Source organism: Mobula hypostoma, chromosome 7, assembly GCF_963921235.1.
Source record: "Mobula hypostoma chromosome 7, sMobHyp1.1, whole genome shotgun sequence".
NCBI classification, from domain to species: domain Eukaryota; kingdom Metazoa; phylum Chordata; class Chondrichthyes; order Myliobatiformes; family Myliobatidae; genus Mobula; species Mobula hypostoma.
The window spans coordinates 23,610,553-23,627,123 of record NC_086103.1 but is presented as its reverse complement, the minus strand read 5'-3'; the positions used below and the strand labels follow the sequence as shown (position 1 = coordinate 23,627,123).

Sequence of the window (16,571 nt, the reverse complement as noted above, 5' to 3'; positions counted from 1 at the left end):
CCATCAACAAATGCCATGAAACCTCCCCTCGGCTTCTTCTCTTCAATAACTCCAGGCGATGGGACTTATTTCACATCAGCAATAATATTGGGGTTGTATATTGTTTCCTGGAAAAAACAGCCTTGAAACTACTAAATGTTACCTGGAACAGCCGTGGCTATGTCTGAATCCAGAGCCATAACGAATACATTTGGATGTCTCTCCCTTCGGTAAAGACTTCTAGAGCTGGAGGAACAAGAAAGGAGCTGCCCTAGGAGAAGAAAACTTGTGAAAATCTTTCTTTAAAGAAATAAAAAAAAGATAAATATAATTTTTAATGTGACAATTATTTGGGGAAAGGGGAGGGAGTGCTCCCTCGGCTGGGGCTCTCAAACATCAACCGCTCCAGGAGTGGACCTGTCCAGGGTCCTGAAAACATCACGTTATTACCTATCCCAGGACGCTGAAAGAATCAAGATCTTGGAGCGAAGAGGGAGCGAGCCAGCAACACATACACACACCAAAAAAAAACGCCAAGACCATTGGAGATTTCTAACGACACCTGCATTAACAGCACTTTCTAACATCGTCCAGGATTCAAAATGCACAGCCTAGTCGCTCTGCGCCTCTACCTGTGGGAGACAATCGTATTTTTCAGGTAAGACGTTTGTTGTAGTCTTTGCTCTGTTGCCGTTATTGCAATAACTAGCTTCGTGGGAACTAGGAGATTTAATTAAAACAACGGCTATATACAGTATGATTGCAGCGAATGCTGTGCAGAATTCTGATTTCTAAGAAGGAATGAGGATTATTGTTCTGTCTCCGGTTTAGATTGGTACCCGTTTCAATAGATTTACATAGCCAAATCACCATTAAATAACACGCCGTAATCTCATTTCGGTTTATGACCGTACAGCCAAAGCCACAATATTAATTGTGCTGCATTGGATTAGACCGCAGTGATCTGTAGCTCGCCGAAGCTGCCTGTCGAGCGCTGCTCGTCGTTGGGCAATACCGCCAACTATTGGTGGGACCCGACCTGTACCGCACGTCAACTATGAATGGAACTACTTACCCCCCAAAAAAATCTTCAAAACGAATACTTCATGCATCTTCCTACTGCTTATTTAATTACTTGGACAGGAACAAACATGTTCTAAAACTCTTCTTCATTAATCAAGCTTCGCAGCCTTCAAGAGACCCCGCCGTGAAATTAACGCTAGGTATACGTTAGACCTCAGTTGCAATAATCATTCCTTTTGCGCCTGGTGGTGCAATGTGCTTGTTTGCTGGGGTGTGCGGGTTAAAGTTTTAGCATTCCTCACAGCAGATTGAAACTGCACTTGTTCAACAAGACTGACTGTTCATCTTAAAAACCTGTACCATTTATATCCCTCGTCAATTAAGTTATTTAAAATTAATCTAACTTATTCTTGACCGGTTCCGTTTCAGCCCAGACGCGGTCTGAGTTTCATCACCATTTGACCATTTTTGTTGCAATCCTTTAAAGATGAACAAGATTGATTCCAAACGGGGCAAAAAAAAACACGCATCGATGCTGATGCTGCAGTTTAAAGGCGCCTGGTGTACAACGCTTTAAGAGAAGGCGTTTTACAGTTAGCGCCCCTTCAATTGACCATCTGACATAAGGGTGAAGCATCTGGCGAGGATGTAATAAAAATTACATGGTGCGGTGTAGATTTTTGTTTCAAAATTTAACGCTAATCCCAGTGATCAAGAAACTGAACACATTCGTGTCTAATTACTAGCGCCCGCGCCCTCCCGGTAAATTGAAATATCTCATGAACCATCCTTTAACAGCGTCCCCCAATTTAAATTGAGATCCGCGATTACTTGACCATTTAAATAAATAAGTTGTGCTTCAGCAATACAAATTCTGTTTTCAGTACAACGCTCCATATCTTGATAAGTCGGTTGCGTAAGCAGTGGTTCGACTAAGGCTCCATAATGACTCTCATTTCGTGTAATAACTGACGCTAAGCTGAATACAGGCAGTTTAGAATCGAAACATCCCACTTCACATGATCCATCACAAATAAGATCCAAATGTGCTTAGTATTTCGAATGCAACAAAAAATCGTAAGGACGAGAACTGGACTTAGACTGTTGCATATAAGGAACGTGCCCTGGTGTTCGGACAACCCGTGTAGAATGGCAATTATTTGCCGCTATTCAATTGTCCCGAATATTAATGACAGAAGATTTGTGTCTCTATAATTGCACCAAGGGTTGGTGTTTATAAATCAGTTGCGCGGTCCTGAAATACATACGTGCGTTCATAACGCAAACACAAAACCACATTATAAGTTCAATATCGTTGCCAGTAAGGTCAGAAACAAACTATTGATACAATGAATATCCGCACTTTATTTTGTAAACTGCAATGTTCTGCGTGACTTCAATACTAATTATTTATTTTTGTGTAATTGTATTTACACTAAGTTGCGCGGCTGCTTTTTGTTGTCTCTGGCGTTCGGCACAATGGGGAACTCATGTTTTTTTTTCAGTTGACGCTTCATTCTTGTGCATATTCCCTTCATACAGTTTGGCCGCGGCCAAGGAGGTGCAAGCTGCGAGATCCGCCGCCAAACCTCCGTCCCCGTCAGACTTTCTGGACAAGCTGATGGGCAGGACATCGGGATACGATGCGAGGATCAGGCCGAATTTCAAAGGTATTACTTACAAACACTGAAATGTTTGTAGCAATGCAGCGAAACATAAATCACTAGTTATGCAACAACCGAGAGGAGGGGACAACAGGAAATCGGGTTGAAATCACACCAGTAAATAATACAGCTGAAACTCTACAATGGGGAAATCTGCTCTACTATTAAGGGAAAGAGACAAGCAAGTGATAGGGAAATTGATAGATGACCTTTATTTTTAAAAAGACTTAAGATGCAGCAAGTGACCGTATAAAGTTCGTGCGGTATCGAGCCATGTGATAGATTAATGTCCAGTTTTCAATGATAAATATTGATCTGCTCATTAATAACAAAATGTGACTAATTATATTGACGCATATCCCTTAGCAAAGTCTTCCAATTGCACCTTTATACTAAAGGTAATGACTTGCTAAATAACTTATTCAACAAATGAGCGCAATAAATTTGTGTGAGCTGCATTTTGCATCTAATCTATTGCTCAAAACATTTTTCTACATGACATACTACTTGTAGTATGAGTTCAATTTTTTTAAAAGGTTACTTTAGTCCAATAAAGTCAATTGAAATCACCTTGTGCTGTCACTTTGTCATTGTGAGATCTGGTTGAAATATTGTCTATTTTCACTGCATCCGGCACATAATTATATAGTTACATTTACCGTCCTGACTCACAAATGAGTAGAAAATAAAGCAAAATAAATTATCTGTTCCGTATCTTACAGCTTTGTAGTTCCAAAATGCTTTATTAAAATGTATATATTGGTTTGGTGATTGCAAACCACTAAATAATCTCAGACTGAGAGATTGTCTTCTGCTTGTCACATTACCATTAAACTTGAGTAACCCTGCTCATTTCCTCATGGGTTACAATTTATTTTCTTCAGATTCCGAATCAGGTTTAATATCACTGACATACAATACGCTGTGAAATTCGGTGTTTTGTGGCAGCAGTACAGTGCAATACATAATAAAAAGCTATACAATACAATAAGAAATATATAGATGTAAAACTAAAATAGTGTCTATGTACTGAGTTAGTGTATGTGGGTTCATTGTCCATTCAGAAGTCTGTTGGCAGAAGGGAAGAAGCTTTTCCTAAAACTTTGAGTATCTCGTCTTCAGGCTCCCATATCTCCTCCTTGATGGGACAATGAGAAGAAAGCATATCCTGGGTGATAAGATTCCTTAATGATGGCACATTTTGAGACATTGCCTTTTGAAGATACCTTGATGCTGGGGAGGCTAGTGCCCATAACGGGGACGGCTGAGTTTGCAACTTTCTGCAGTTTTTTCCAATCCAGTGCAATGGCCCCTCCATACCACTGGTGATCCAACCAGTAAGAATGCTCTCCATGGTACATCTATAGAAATTTCATTCATGTTTAGTGACATAACAAATGCTAACTTACTATGAGGAATTTAATAATGATGGGTTTATGTTCTTCGTAACTAATCAATAAGACTCCAAAATTGTCTGAATGGAAATACAGATAAATACAGATAAATGGCTGATAAATCTAAAATGTTGAAGCTGGTTGCTTTAAAGTTGTATACTGTGTCTAATTATTTCTACAAACCTAAAACCTCTGTATATCAATGGGTCAGTTGACCAGAGATTTTAATCACTAACAACAGTATACTGCATCTAGAACCAAGGCCACATAAATAAATTAAGTGTTGTTTTCTAATTCTTAATCTTCTGGAGTCACGGGGACAAGTGGAAAATTTGCCACGTAACATGTTCCTACATCAGTGGTGAAACTCAACAGTTATGCTGAATAATGATTCCTCTTTAAAAACCCTCTGTTCCACCTCCCCCTCCTCCCCTGCCCATTCATTGTATCAACATGATACTTTCATTTTCCACAACAAAGTAAGAAAATCAGATTAATGCCAAATTATGCAGGTTTTTGTGCTCTGGACAAGTATTGGAAACCGTGATATTTCATCTGTACCACCAATGAAAAGACAAATGTCATTAAAGAGGGTTTGATTTTGTTGTAAGTAGGACTAAATACGTAACGACTAATCAGGTGGAATTAGCATGCGGCTTTAATAATTTTATTTTACTGTCCAATATGCCTCACTGAAGTGATAAGTAATGTGCAAAATAATCTAATAGATTCAGGACTTCAAGTAATAATGTCATGTGGCAAAAACAATAGATACTGTTAGATGTTTAATAAAGTATTTTAATAAATTGTCTCACAAGTAGTTTATTAGTGATTTCAAGGCAATGTATAACTCAATGCATAGTCAAAGAACAGAAATGGAGAATAATGAATTATGAATTTTTAAAAATTGGATAGATAAAAACAGTAAACTCAAAATGATGGAGGAACTCAGCAGGAAAAGTCCTTGTACTCCTTTCCCACCTTCCACCTTCTTATCCTGACTTCTTCCCCCTTCCTTTTGAGTCCTAGTGAAGGATCTCAGCTCAAAAATATGGACTTGTTATTCTTCTCTATAGATGCTACTGAGTTCCAGCAGCATTTTGTACATGCTACTCTGGATTTTCAGCATCTGCAGAATCTCGTGTGTTTGAGATATAAACAATAGTATCTTCCATGGTGGAGTGTTCAGATTATCATTCAATGTTTAAAAAATAATGGTTTGAGTGTACACGGGAGTGTGACATGCATTCATGAAGTACCCTATCATGACCTCTGAATATCCCAATGCATTTTACAGCTAATTAATATTCTATTTTAGTAACTGCTGCAGTGTTGGAAAAGTGGCAGCCAATTTATACACAACAAGCTCCCACAGTCAGCCATGTGACCAATGGCCAGGACACCAGGACATCTTACCTCCTCCCCTTCAGAATATTGCCGTTAGGTCATTAAGAGCTCAGTGTAAATTGTCATCCAAAAGGTAGCACTGCCAACTATGCAGCACTCTCTCAGCATTGTATGCAGTGCTAGCTTAGCCTTCTCTGCCCAAGTCTCTGAAGCTGCACTTGAGTTCACGAGCATCCGACTCCAACAAAAGAGCCACTAATGTAAGCCACAAAATATACTAATACATCAGGTAGTGAAATAGAGAGTGTGGTTAATAATGGGGAGGAGAATGATTTCAAAAGGGTGGGGATTCTGTGGAATTCATTGCAACAGACAGCTGTGGAGGCCAAGTCATTGGGTATATTAAAAGCAGAGGTTGAAAGGTTCTGGATTAGTAAGGGTGTCAAAGATTAAAGGGAGAAGGCAAGAGAATGAGGTTGGGAGGGATAATAAATCAGCCAAGATGGTGCAGACCTGATGAGCTGAATTACCTAATTCTGCTCCTATGTGTATCTCTTATGGTCACTAATGTTAATCATTCCTATTCTAATTGATTAGTTAATAAATGTAAACTGGAATTTAATACCAAAATTCCCAAGTGGGTAATTTTAAAAAGAAATAGAAGAAATAATGACTGAACGGATAAACTTTAAAATGAATCAGATATCAGGGGGACTGTTGATGTCAATTTTTAATTGAGCTGCTAAAATTATAAAATTATATGAGACCAAATAACACAAAACAAACAGGAAATGCAACCTCTACACAATTCATCATTTGGGCTCTTAATCAGAGAACTGAGCCAGCTGTGGCTTTGAGATGTATTTGACTAATGTGAGCATGGAGGTGGGAAGCTTTATGTTAGAAGAGACACTAGGGAAATGGGAATTTTATTAAAATAACAAAGCTTCAGAGCACATTTTATAGATGTTAAAAATATAAATGACTCAATAAGGTAATTGATTTCCATTGTTGGTTTTACAAGCTATACTTAACATTTATGATACAGAGCTAGGCATGTCTCATTTTTCTATGTCAATCTGTGAATTTAATAAACCTTGTAATTTGTAAGATGAAGTGCTTTGGTGATTATATATTTGCAGGGGGAATATAAAGCTTGTTGCTCTCTTTAGAGTTCATGCAGATTGAATGCAATTATCCAGTATTTAGAAGAAGGAAACAAGCAGATAAAGTTTTCAATGGCAGAAGTTTTAATAACCAAATAAACAGTAAAAAAAATCAGAGTGAGATGGGAAGTGTTTTGTTATATTAGCAACATGACATGGTGATCTGGAATACAATATTTGGCAGGAAGAAGCTATCCAATATCTTTCAAAACGGAACTGGATGAACACTTAAAGAGACAGGGGATAAAAGTCAGGGCTAGGTGAAAAGTGCAGAATTATTGCATTAATTGAATTCCTTTTGGGAAAAAAAAAGCAGTTATGGAACATTAATGGCCAAATGTGAAGTTCAGTTAGTGACAAAGCTGAAGTATCTGCAATCATTGTCAGTAATAAAGCTGACTGGGTAATCCATCTGGCTCTCTTCTTGGGATCCCTATCAATACAGAAACTATACTCAGGAGGTACTTTATTAGGTACACCGGTACACCTGCTCGTTATTGCAATATCTAATCAGTCAATCATGTGACAGCCACTCAGACCTGGTCAAGAGGTTCAGCTGTCATTGAGACCAAGCATCAGAATGGGGAAGAAAGATGACTTAAGTGACTTTGACCATGGAGTGATTGTCGGTCCCAGGCAAGGTGGCTTCCTGGGATTTTCACACACAACCGTCTAGAGAGTTTATAGAGGATAGTGGGAAAAAAAGCATCCAGTAAGTGGCAGGTCTATCGATAAAAAACACCTTATTAATGAGGAGGTCAGAGGAGAATGGACAAACTGGTTCAGGTGACCAGAAAGGCGACAAATAATGACGCATTCCAACAGTCATGTTAGGAAGAGTGTCTCTGGACACTTAGCACGTTGAGCCTACAGCAGCAGAAGATCAAATAAATTGGCCACCTAGTGCAGTCTTCAACAATTCCCATGTGATCTCAGAAACAGTTGGGTGCAGTAGATACTGCAAAGGCTGAAAGGAAAGTCCCATCAACATTGCTGTAGCAGTACTGAAGGATTGTACTGCAGAACCAATTGTACCTTGACAACACACACAAAATGCTGGAGGAACTCAGCAGGCCAAGCAACATCTATGGAAAAGAGTAGATCATTTTGGGCTGAGAACCCTTCTTCAGGACTGGAAAGGAAGGGGAGGTCAGAATAAGAAGATGGGGGCGGAGGAGGAAGCACAGGTGGCAGGTGATAGGTGAAACTGAGAGAGAAGGAAGGGGTGAAGTAAAGTAAAGAGATAAACAGCTGGAAAAGGGGGAATCGGATAGGAGAGGGTAGAAGACCATGGAAGAACGGGAAAGGGGAGGAGCACCAGAGGGAGCTGGCCATCAGTCTGTACCTTTAACCAGACTAAGTCTCTGCTGTGATGTTCAGTCCACAAAGTGGAAACTTATCCAGGTATGTGTTGTCTGCAAAACATAGGACTTCATGAACATGGTGAATTTGCACTCAGTCAGATTCCCCTCAGTTATCAGCAAAGTAACGAGATGGATCATTAATAGTGCTATCAAGCAACACCAATACTCAGTAAACATTTTGCCATAATTATTCACTTTCATACCTCATGCAGTCCTTAATTGGGAAAATTGAGCTGACTTCCAAATGGGAAATGGAAACACTTATCATCTGAATGCATTATCAATCGGTACGGCATTAAAAACACTTAGGAAAATAATATCAGAGAATTGTAGGACAACTCTCTTCTGTCTAGTCGTAAAGAGAAGAGATTCTGCAGATGTTGGCAATCCAGAGTAACACATACAAAACACTGAAAGAACTCTGCAGGTCAGGCAGCATCTGTGGAAAGTAATAAACAGTTGCTGTTTTTGGGCCAAGACCCTTCAGCAGGGCTGGAAAGGAATGGGGAAGATGCTAGATTAAGAAATCAGAGGGAGGGGGTAGGGAAAAAATACAAGCTGGGTGGGGAGGGGAGGGAGGGTAATGAAGTGAGAAGCTGGGAAGGTAATGGGCTGAAGGAATCTGATAGGAGAGGAGTGAGGACCATGGGAGAAAACGAAGGAGATGTAGCACCCGGGGCGGTGATATGCAGGTGAGGAGGAGACAGGCAATAAGTGGGGGGCCAGAGTGGGGAATGGTAGTGGAGGGAAAGGGAGGAGAAATAATTAATGGAAGTTGGAGGAATCGAAGTTTACGCTATCAGGTTGACATCATATTCCCTGCAAAATAATGATGATGTGGGCACCGGAATCCACAACCATCCTCATTCAGGGTTCCACACCAGAATCTTGACAGGATTGCAATATGGGCTTCAAAATTTTCATGTGTGAGTTTCCCTCAGTTATAGGTTAAGACTTTTGATTATACATTTATTCAGTTACACATAAATCTCAATGCACACATGGGTCTGGAACTGAACAATGTTCAGACATGGGCTGAGAAGTGGTGAGCATTCATATTGCACATGGACCATCAGTCATCATCTGCAACCAAAGGGGAAGTCCAACCAGCTTCACTTAACTTTAGGACAGCATTACTATCACAATGTGCGCCACTATCACCAATAAGTAATATGGCTGCAGGAACGGCTCAGAAATTTGTTCTCCTACAGCAAGTAACTCGCAATCTTAATGTGTTGTTTTTTTGAGTTACTGTCGCTTTCCTGTCAGCTCGAACCAGCCTAGCCATTCTGCTCCGATGTCTCTCATTATCAAGGCATTTTTGCCCACAGAACTGCTGCTCACAGAATGGTTTTTGTTTTTCTCACTAGTCTCTGTTATGTGTGAAAACCCTAGCAGAACAGCAGTTTCTGAGATGCTCAAACCATCCCATCTGGCACCAACAATCATTCCAAGGTCAAAGTCACTTAGATCACATTTCTTCCCCATTCTGATGCTTGGACTGAACAACAAGTGAACCTCTTGACCATGTACACATGCTTTTATGCATTGAATTGCTGCCACTTGATTAGTTGATTAGACAATTGTTTTAATAAGCAGCTGTGCCTATTAAAGTGGCCACTAAGTGTATAGATGACAGAATTAAAATGCCCGAAACAACATTAAAAGTGTAACCAAAAGTTTACAATGAAGCATAGCCTATTATATTTAGTTCTGTCTCTCTTTCCTCTAAACACATCTTCCCCTTCCTTCCCCTTTCAGGTTCGATGACTCTCAGCTTAGGTCTTCCATCTGTTGCTACCAAGCCCACGCACCCTTTTCATTATATTTCCCCCTGTAACCAGAGGACAAATTTCCTCTGTGCAGGGATCCAGGTGAGACAATAATTCATTTGCATTAGTTACTGCATTAGGTGCCTGCAACATGTACACCACTACATTGGAGAAATCAAGCATGGACTCTAGAACACCATGGTTCAGTTTACGATGATGACCCTCAGCTTAAACTTACTTACGTGTCACCTTAATTCTCCTTACATAAGCTCTCCCACTTTGACTGCTCTGTCATTGATTTCTTAAACTCTTCCAGTGAAGTCCAAAATAAACTCAAAGAATGGCATTTACTTATCCATTCATGTGTATTCATCAACACCTGCATTCAACCAACACCAGATATCCAGCCTTTCCAATTTGTTTTATAATGGGCCAGCTCAGATGTCAAATTACCAAGACTGTAACATGAACTTCATTTTCTCTCTCTGCAGATGCTGCTTTGCCTATAGAGTGTTTCCAGTATTCTCCTTTATTTCTAGATCTCTGCAACTACAGTCTTTTGGCAGATGTTTTCCCCTCTGCTCTTATTCCTCTTTCTAATCTTACACCTTTCCTTGAAAAATCAGTTGTGATTAACTTGTCACCACCCTCTCTCCATCACCACCCTTCATGCCAGTCAATCTCTCTCGGCCTCTGTCCTATCACAGACATTCCCCTTCCCCCATTTTTACAGATGAAAAATCTTCGATTTATAACTTCTGAGTTCTGGTGAAATATCAGCAACCCAAAGATAACTCTTTCTATCTCTCCACAGATTCCAACTGACTTGCTGAGTATATTTACAGCATTTTAGATGTTTATCTTGAAGTAGCTCAATGAAGAGTAACATATAATATAATGGGAAATATGTCATAATGGTTGTGTATCAGCATTTAATCTTTCACATACTCTGGTCAGTTAGAAATGCAGCATTAAAGTAATTTAAAATACTGTTTATAAAGGCAGTATTTTTTCTTTGCCTGTTGAAAGATATTGGGCTGATAATTTTCTGTAACTGCTCAGATGCAGGAGAGAAATTCATCTTTGCTTGCTCATATCAAATGCATGAGGAGGTTACGAGTATCAGTTATCCCCAACTTTGCACGTTCAGATCCATATATGCTGGTGACCAAAATTCTCATTGGTAGCTTCTGATCAAAGATGAGCTTCTTCCTCACAATAATCTATAGCCAGGGGTACAATTCACTTCTGGGAAGAAAGTTTATCCGGGGTTAGGTGAAGGAAAGTTCGACGTGCAAATTATAAGGTTTTTGTAAGCCAGTTTAGCCATAGCAGTGAAACAATATTTTTAACAGCACTTTCTTCAGCAACTGTGCAAGCTAGAATTAGAACAAGGTGAAATAACAGGAATAGAGACCAAAGAATATAGACAAAAGGGGCTGGTGTATGATAATAACAGGAACCACAATGGTAATCACATGGCAAAAAAATACAACGTGCATCAAATTTAGATTTAGGATTGAAACATTCTTGGGTATAAATTGTTAACAACAGCCTAGAAGGAGAAATGAAGAAGTGAAAATACATTGCCAATAACCATGAGAAATAAAAGGAAATATTATAGCTGAATAATGCTACAACCCAGCTTGTCAAAGGCCTTCGAGTGTTGACTATTGAAGTCGCTTGTTGCATGTAATTATGGGATTTTTTTTATTACACCATGCCTCATGCATTGTAAATATCTGTTTTGCACAGACTAGAGTAGCACTGCAATCTCATCTTGAGCAATGACAATTAAGTTCTGTTCTATTCTAATTCTATTCTATTCTATCAACAAAATGACTTTTGGAAGTGTATGGAGATACTGGCTAGAGTGGACGTAGAGAGGGTGCTTCCAATAGTGGGGAGTTTTGGGCCAGAGGGCACAGCCTCAGAATAGAAGGATGTCCCCTTAAAACAGAGCTGAGGGGGAATTTGCTTAGCCAAAGGGTGGGGAATCACTAGAAGGCATTGCCACAGATGGCTGTGGAGGCCAAATCATTCTGGATATATTTACAGTGGATGCTGAAGGCTGAAGGGAGAAGGCAGGAGATGGGGTTAAGGGAAAATAACAATCAGTCATAATCAAATGGCAGAATAGACTCAATAGATCAAATGAAATACTTCTGCTCTGATGACTTTTGGACAGGTCCAAGGACAGGAAAAGTCATATTTACAGTATAGGAGAATTTTAAGTTCAGCAGCTATTCCAAATTCTAATTCCATTCTAATCAAAAATTTCATATTTTCATCACTTGTACTAGTTCCTAAAGTCACCATTCAAATTAACATAATGCATTTCAAGTGATCAATCAACTTGCAGGCTATGCCAAAATTGTAAAGGTCAAACAGATGGAGTCAGGCAAATGAATCGATACCAACTTGGGTTGTTATTGAGACAAACAAAAACACATTTGTTTATTTTCATTATCTTCTGGTTTATCTTGCTGAAAGCCAAGATATCATTTGACAATGAACTTTCCCTATATAATTTTCTTTACAAGAAGGCTCTGACCATTATGAAAAGCCCAACTACGATAATGCACTCTGAAGTTCCAGCATCGTCCAGCATTTCCTGTGATCGATGGTATGACATTAGATATATTTTGCTACTTATTGAGAATAAAAATTGTATTTCTATATAATTTGAGCTTGCTAATAAATATCTGCTTTGATTACAATATAGAATGTGATTCATATGCTTGAATATAGGATGCTAGTCAAGGTGAAGTTGGTATTTTATGTCACTGAACATTTTTCAGAATATAATGCCGTGCAAATGATACCAAATGGATTGAACTATTAATCAAAGTTGGAACAGGTTTAAATATGGCTTAACTTATTCATTTCATTATTACATCAGTGATATGCTCCAGTGGTTCAATGTAAACAACAGAATTAATTCAAATTCCTTTCTGTGTGGTCCAAATTCAGTAGCGTATTTACCAAGAAAGATGTGACCTATCAGGACAGATTTTGTAAATGGTTTCAGAAAAGTGAAAAACAGTACTCACATAAATATTTGAAAATGAATAGAAATATTATTTAATTGCAAGGATTTTGTTGACAATTTTGTTTTCTTTGGAAATCGGCTGTCTAAGGCATGATCAAAATATACTAATATCAATAAATAAAACCTTCAATTTTGCAATATTATTTCAACACTTTAATAATATCCAGGATGCAATTAGGTTGAGGGAATATTTTACCTTTGCTTTCAGATGAGAATTTATTTCCTATGTTCAGTCACTAGCCTGAAATGACTCATCCAAACTGACATCAGTTCATATTCCCAGTTACCATTTTAATGTGTCTTTTGTGTACATTCAGTAGGCACTTCATTAGAGTACACCTGTACACCTGTTCGTTAATGCAGGTACCTAATCAGCCAATCAGGTGGCAGCAACTTAATGCATAATGGCATGCAAACATAGTCAAGAGGTTCAGTTGATGTTCAGACCAAAAATCAGAATGGTGAAGAAAGTGATTAAAGTGCCATTGACCATGGAATGATTGTTGGTGGCGGATGGGATAGTTTCAGTATCTCAGAAACTGATGACCTCTTGGGATTTTCACTCACAATAAATAGTCCCTACAGCTTACAGAGAATGACACAGAGAACAAAAAAAAAGCATCCGGGGGTAGCAGTTCGGCCGTCAAAAATGCTTTATTAATGAGGGAAGTCAGAGGAGAATGGACAGATTGGTTCAAGCTGGAAGGTGACAGTAACTCAAATAACACAGGACAACAATCTTTTTCAAAAGTATTGCTTCCTTAGAATTGTTTTCTGTATGATAGATCACTTGAAGCTGAACGCAATATAATTTCAGACGACTTGCATCACATAAGAATTTGAAGAGAAAAGATATAAACTTTTACTGAATATAATGTGTTTAATTGCATAATGGTGCTGATGTTTTGCAATAGTTCAACTAAGCTGAAAATGTTTTGTTGGTGATTTTCATTTGTCCTCAGTGACTGAGGCTTCTCGCTTAAGTGTCCAACAACAATCATCCAGCATTGGTGGATTCTGTTGCCCTGATACAGTTTCTCCATGACTGCAATGTCCTGGTGAAACCTTTCACCATGCTCATCACTGACAGCACCAAGATTTGCAGGGATGGTCTAAATGGGAATGCAGAAAATGAGTGTTTAGTGACTTGGGGCGCTTCATAGATTTGTAAGACTGAAGCATGTTGTCAACCAGCTGCACATAGTTTGGTGTTCTATAGTTGCAAAGAAAATTTTCAACAACGTCTTTGAATGCCTTCCTTGTGATTTTCTCCAGTCCCACTAGAAGCTCTTTTATTGATGATCATTTGATTTGTGGACCAACAAAAATGCCTTCCTTAAACTTGGTATCAGTTTTTCTAGGAAAAATCTGTCTCAGGTATCAAAATCCTTCATGGAGATTTATAACTTTTCTAAAACCTGTTCTCCCATGCAGCATTCATCCTGCCTAAGCATGCTAACACTTGTCTGGACAAGATCGAAAACTTTTCAGCTTACGTTGTGGGCAACATTTTAATTGACTTGAATTATGAATTTAAATAACTAGTATAGGCAATTTCAAAGAAATGGTGCATGATAGGGAAATTTTATGGTGATTTTCATGATCAGCAGCCCAAAATCCATAAGATACATCCGAGTATTCAGGAAACAAAATCTTTGTTGTTCAGTCTAATCACTCATCGCAACAGTAATGTGCAGAAGAGCATCTCTGAACACACAATATGTCAAACCTTGAAGTCGATGGGCTACAGCTGCAAAAGATCATAAAAAATATACTCGCTGGCCACTTTATTAGGTAAGCACGTACCTAATAAAGTGGCTGCTAGTTAGGTATCTAAGAGTTAGCCACAGCATGACAAATGAGAAATATTTGTTTTTGAGGGGTGTAAGTTAACCATCTTCTCTTTTTGTTGACAGTTTCTTCCAATAACCTTTGCAAATTATGACATTACAATTTAATTGATATCATCAGGAACAATAATGCTCTTGCCAAGTTTCCTTTATGTTTCAGATTGGGGAGAAAAATCAAATGAGGGTTCTGTTCTTGGTGACTTTTAATGAAATTCCATGCTTATAGATAACAAGAGAGGATTACTGGCTAGTGTGGCTCCATTGTGTTAATTGTCAGATAGCCTACCAACCATCATTATATGGGATTGCACAAACAAAAGATCAGTTGGATGAATTCATATTTGGATCTGTACTTAAGACTGAGTAAGTGCATTTGAAAAGGAAGAAACAGAAATGAAGAGCATCAGAGAGAGTGAAGCAGTTTCATATTTGCATGCAATATGTCAGCAACATAGTTCAACAGAATCAAATCTTATTTCTGCTCTTCTTGCAGTTTGTGCTTTCCTATTGCTAAATTTTAAAATAATCTCTGCTATCAAAATAATTTCATCAAAAGCTCCCATAATGCTATCTTCTTAGCAGGAAAAAGAAGCAGCAAAAATCCTTAGGCTGTATTTACTGTCAAAGCCTGTTGAGTTTATTGTCAGGCACACTAGAGATATATATCGGCTTCAGGAGAAGTGTGTCTCCTCTCCACCCACTCATCATCAACAACTCTGCAGTTAGCATTGCTTCAACATGCAGATTCCTGGGCATCATTATTTCGGAGGACCTCATGTGGGAGAACCATATCTCCTTCATTAACAAAAGGGCTCAGGAAACGATGTATTTTTGTAGCAGCTGGGATAGTTTCATCTTCTTCAGAACATACTGGTGCAATTTTATATTACCATCATAGAAAACATCCTCAATTCAGCCATTACCATGTGGTTTGATGCAGCATTCTCTCATGAAAATTGTTAGGTCAGCAGAAGACATCCGAGACAAAGAAGCATGAAGAAAAAATCATTACGAACACTACCCACCTAGCAAACTGCTTTTTCCAAAAGCTCCCTTCTGGAAAGCTCTATTAGAGCTATTAAAACAAAACAAAAACTTTGCAACATATTGAAAGTTTCTTCCCCATGCAGTTAATCTGTCCAACCATTCTATCTAGTCATCTCCATCTCCCTTATCTATTACCTCGGTCAATGCACTGTGCTGTAATGCACTTTGGAACATTTTTCATAAATCTGTTTACATTTTAAGTACATGCTGGTATATATGGATTCATGCACGTTTCATTCCATATCCATATTTAGTCACAACAAAAAAATGCAAACTCAGTGCAGACAACACTCAATATCAGAATGGAATCCAAATCTCTGGTGCTTCAAGGCAGTCCTGATGAAGGATATCTGCTGGAAACATTAATAACTTCTAACTTTATTTTTATATAATTCATAATCCTTATAATTGTTAAATGTTACACACACACAAAATGCTGGAGGAACTCAGCAGGCCAGGCAGTATCCATGGAAATATTAAAGAGCTGAAGTTTTGGTTTCATATGTGTTACTCTGGATTTCCAGCATTTGCAGAAACTCCTGTGTTTATTATTGAATGCTCTTTTTTCCTATTGCGTATCACATCTACACATCACATTTTTTTCTCTATTATTATTTTTTACATTGTGCTGCTGCCAGAAAGTCAGCAAGTTTCATGACATATGCCAATGATATTAAAACAGATTCCGATTCTGATTCCTAATACATATAAATATATTAGGCAATTAAAGTTGAACTTGACCTTCCTTGATCTCTGATTTTTGACAAGTACATGCATGCACAGATTCTATGAAAAGCTTACCTGCAGCAGCATTATTACTTTTCCGCTGTTACAAATTTGTCTCAGTATCCTTTTACAGCAGTAGTATCTCCCGTTGTTTTTGCCATTCAAAGGAAACTAGATCCAAGTTGTC

The 16,571-nt window shown here is 38.5% G+C and overlaps 1 protein-coding gene across 2 annotated transcripts in view; it reads left to right on the top strand.

Moving 5' to 3' along the window:
* The first annotated feature begins 450 nt into the window (after positions 1 to 450).
* The window catches only part of glra1 (glycine receptor, alpha 1), a 131,339-nt gene continuing 115,218 nt past the window's right edge, over positions 451 to 16,571 (top strand). For both annotated transcript variants that reach the window (XM_063052659.1, XM_063052658.1), the window contains exons 1-2: positions 451 to 637; positions 2,545 to 2,672. In XM_063052659.1, coding sequence (XP_062908729.1) covers positions 582 to 637; positions 2,545 to 2,672 — 184 coding nt within the window. In that variant the 5' untranslated portion in view covers positions 451 to 581. The remainder of the gene's footprint in view (positions 638 to 2,544; positions 2,673 to 16,571) is intronic.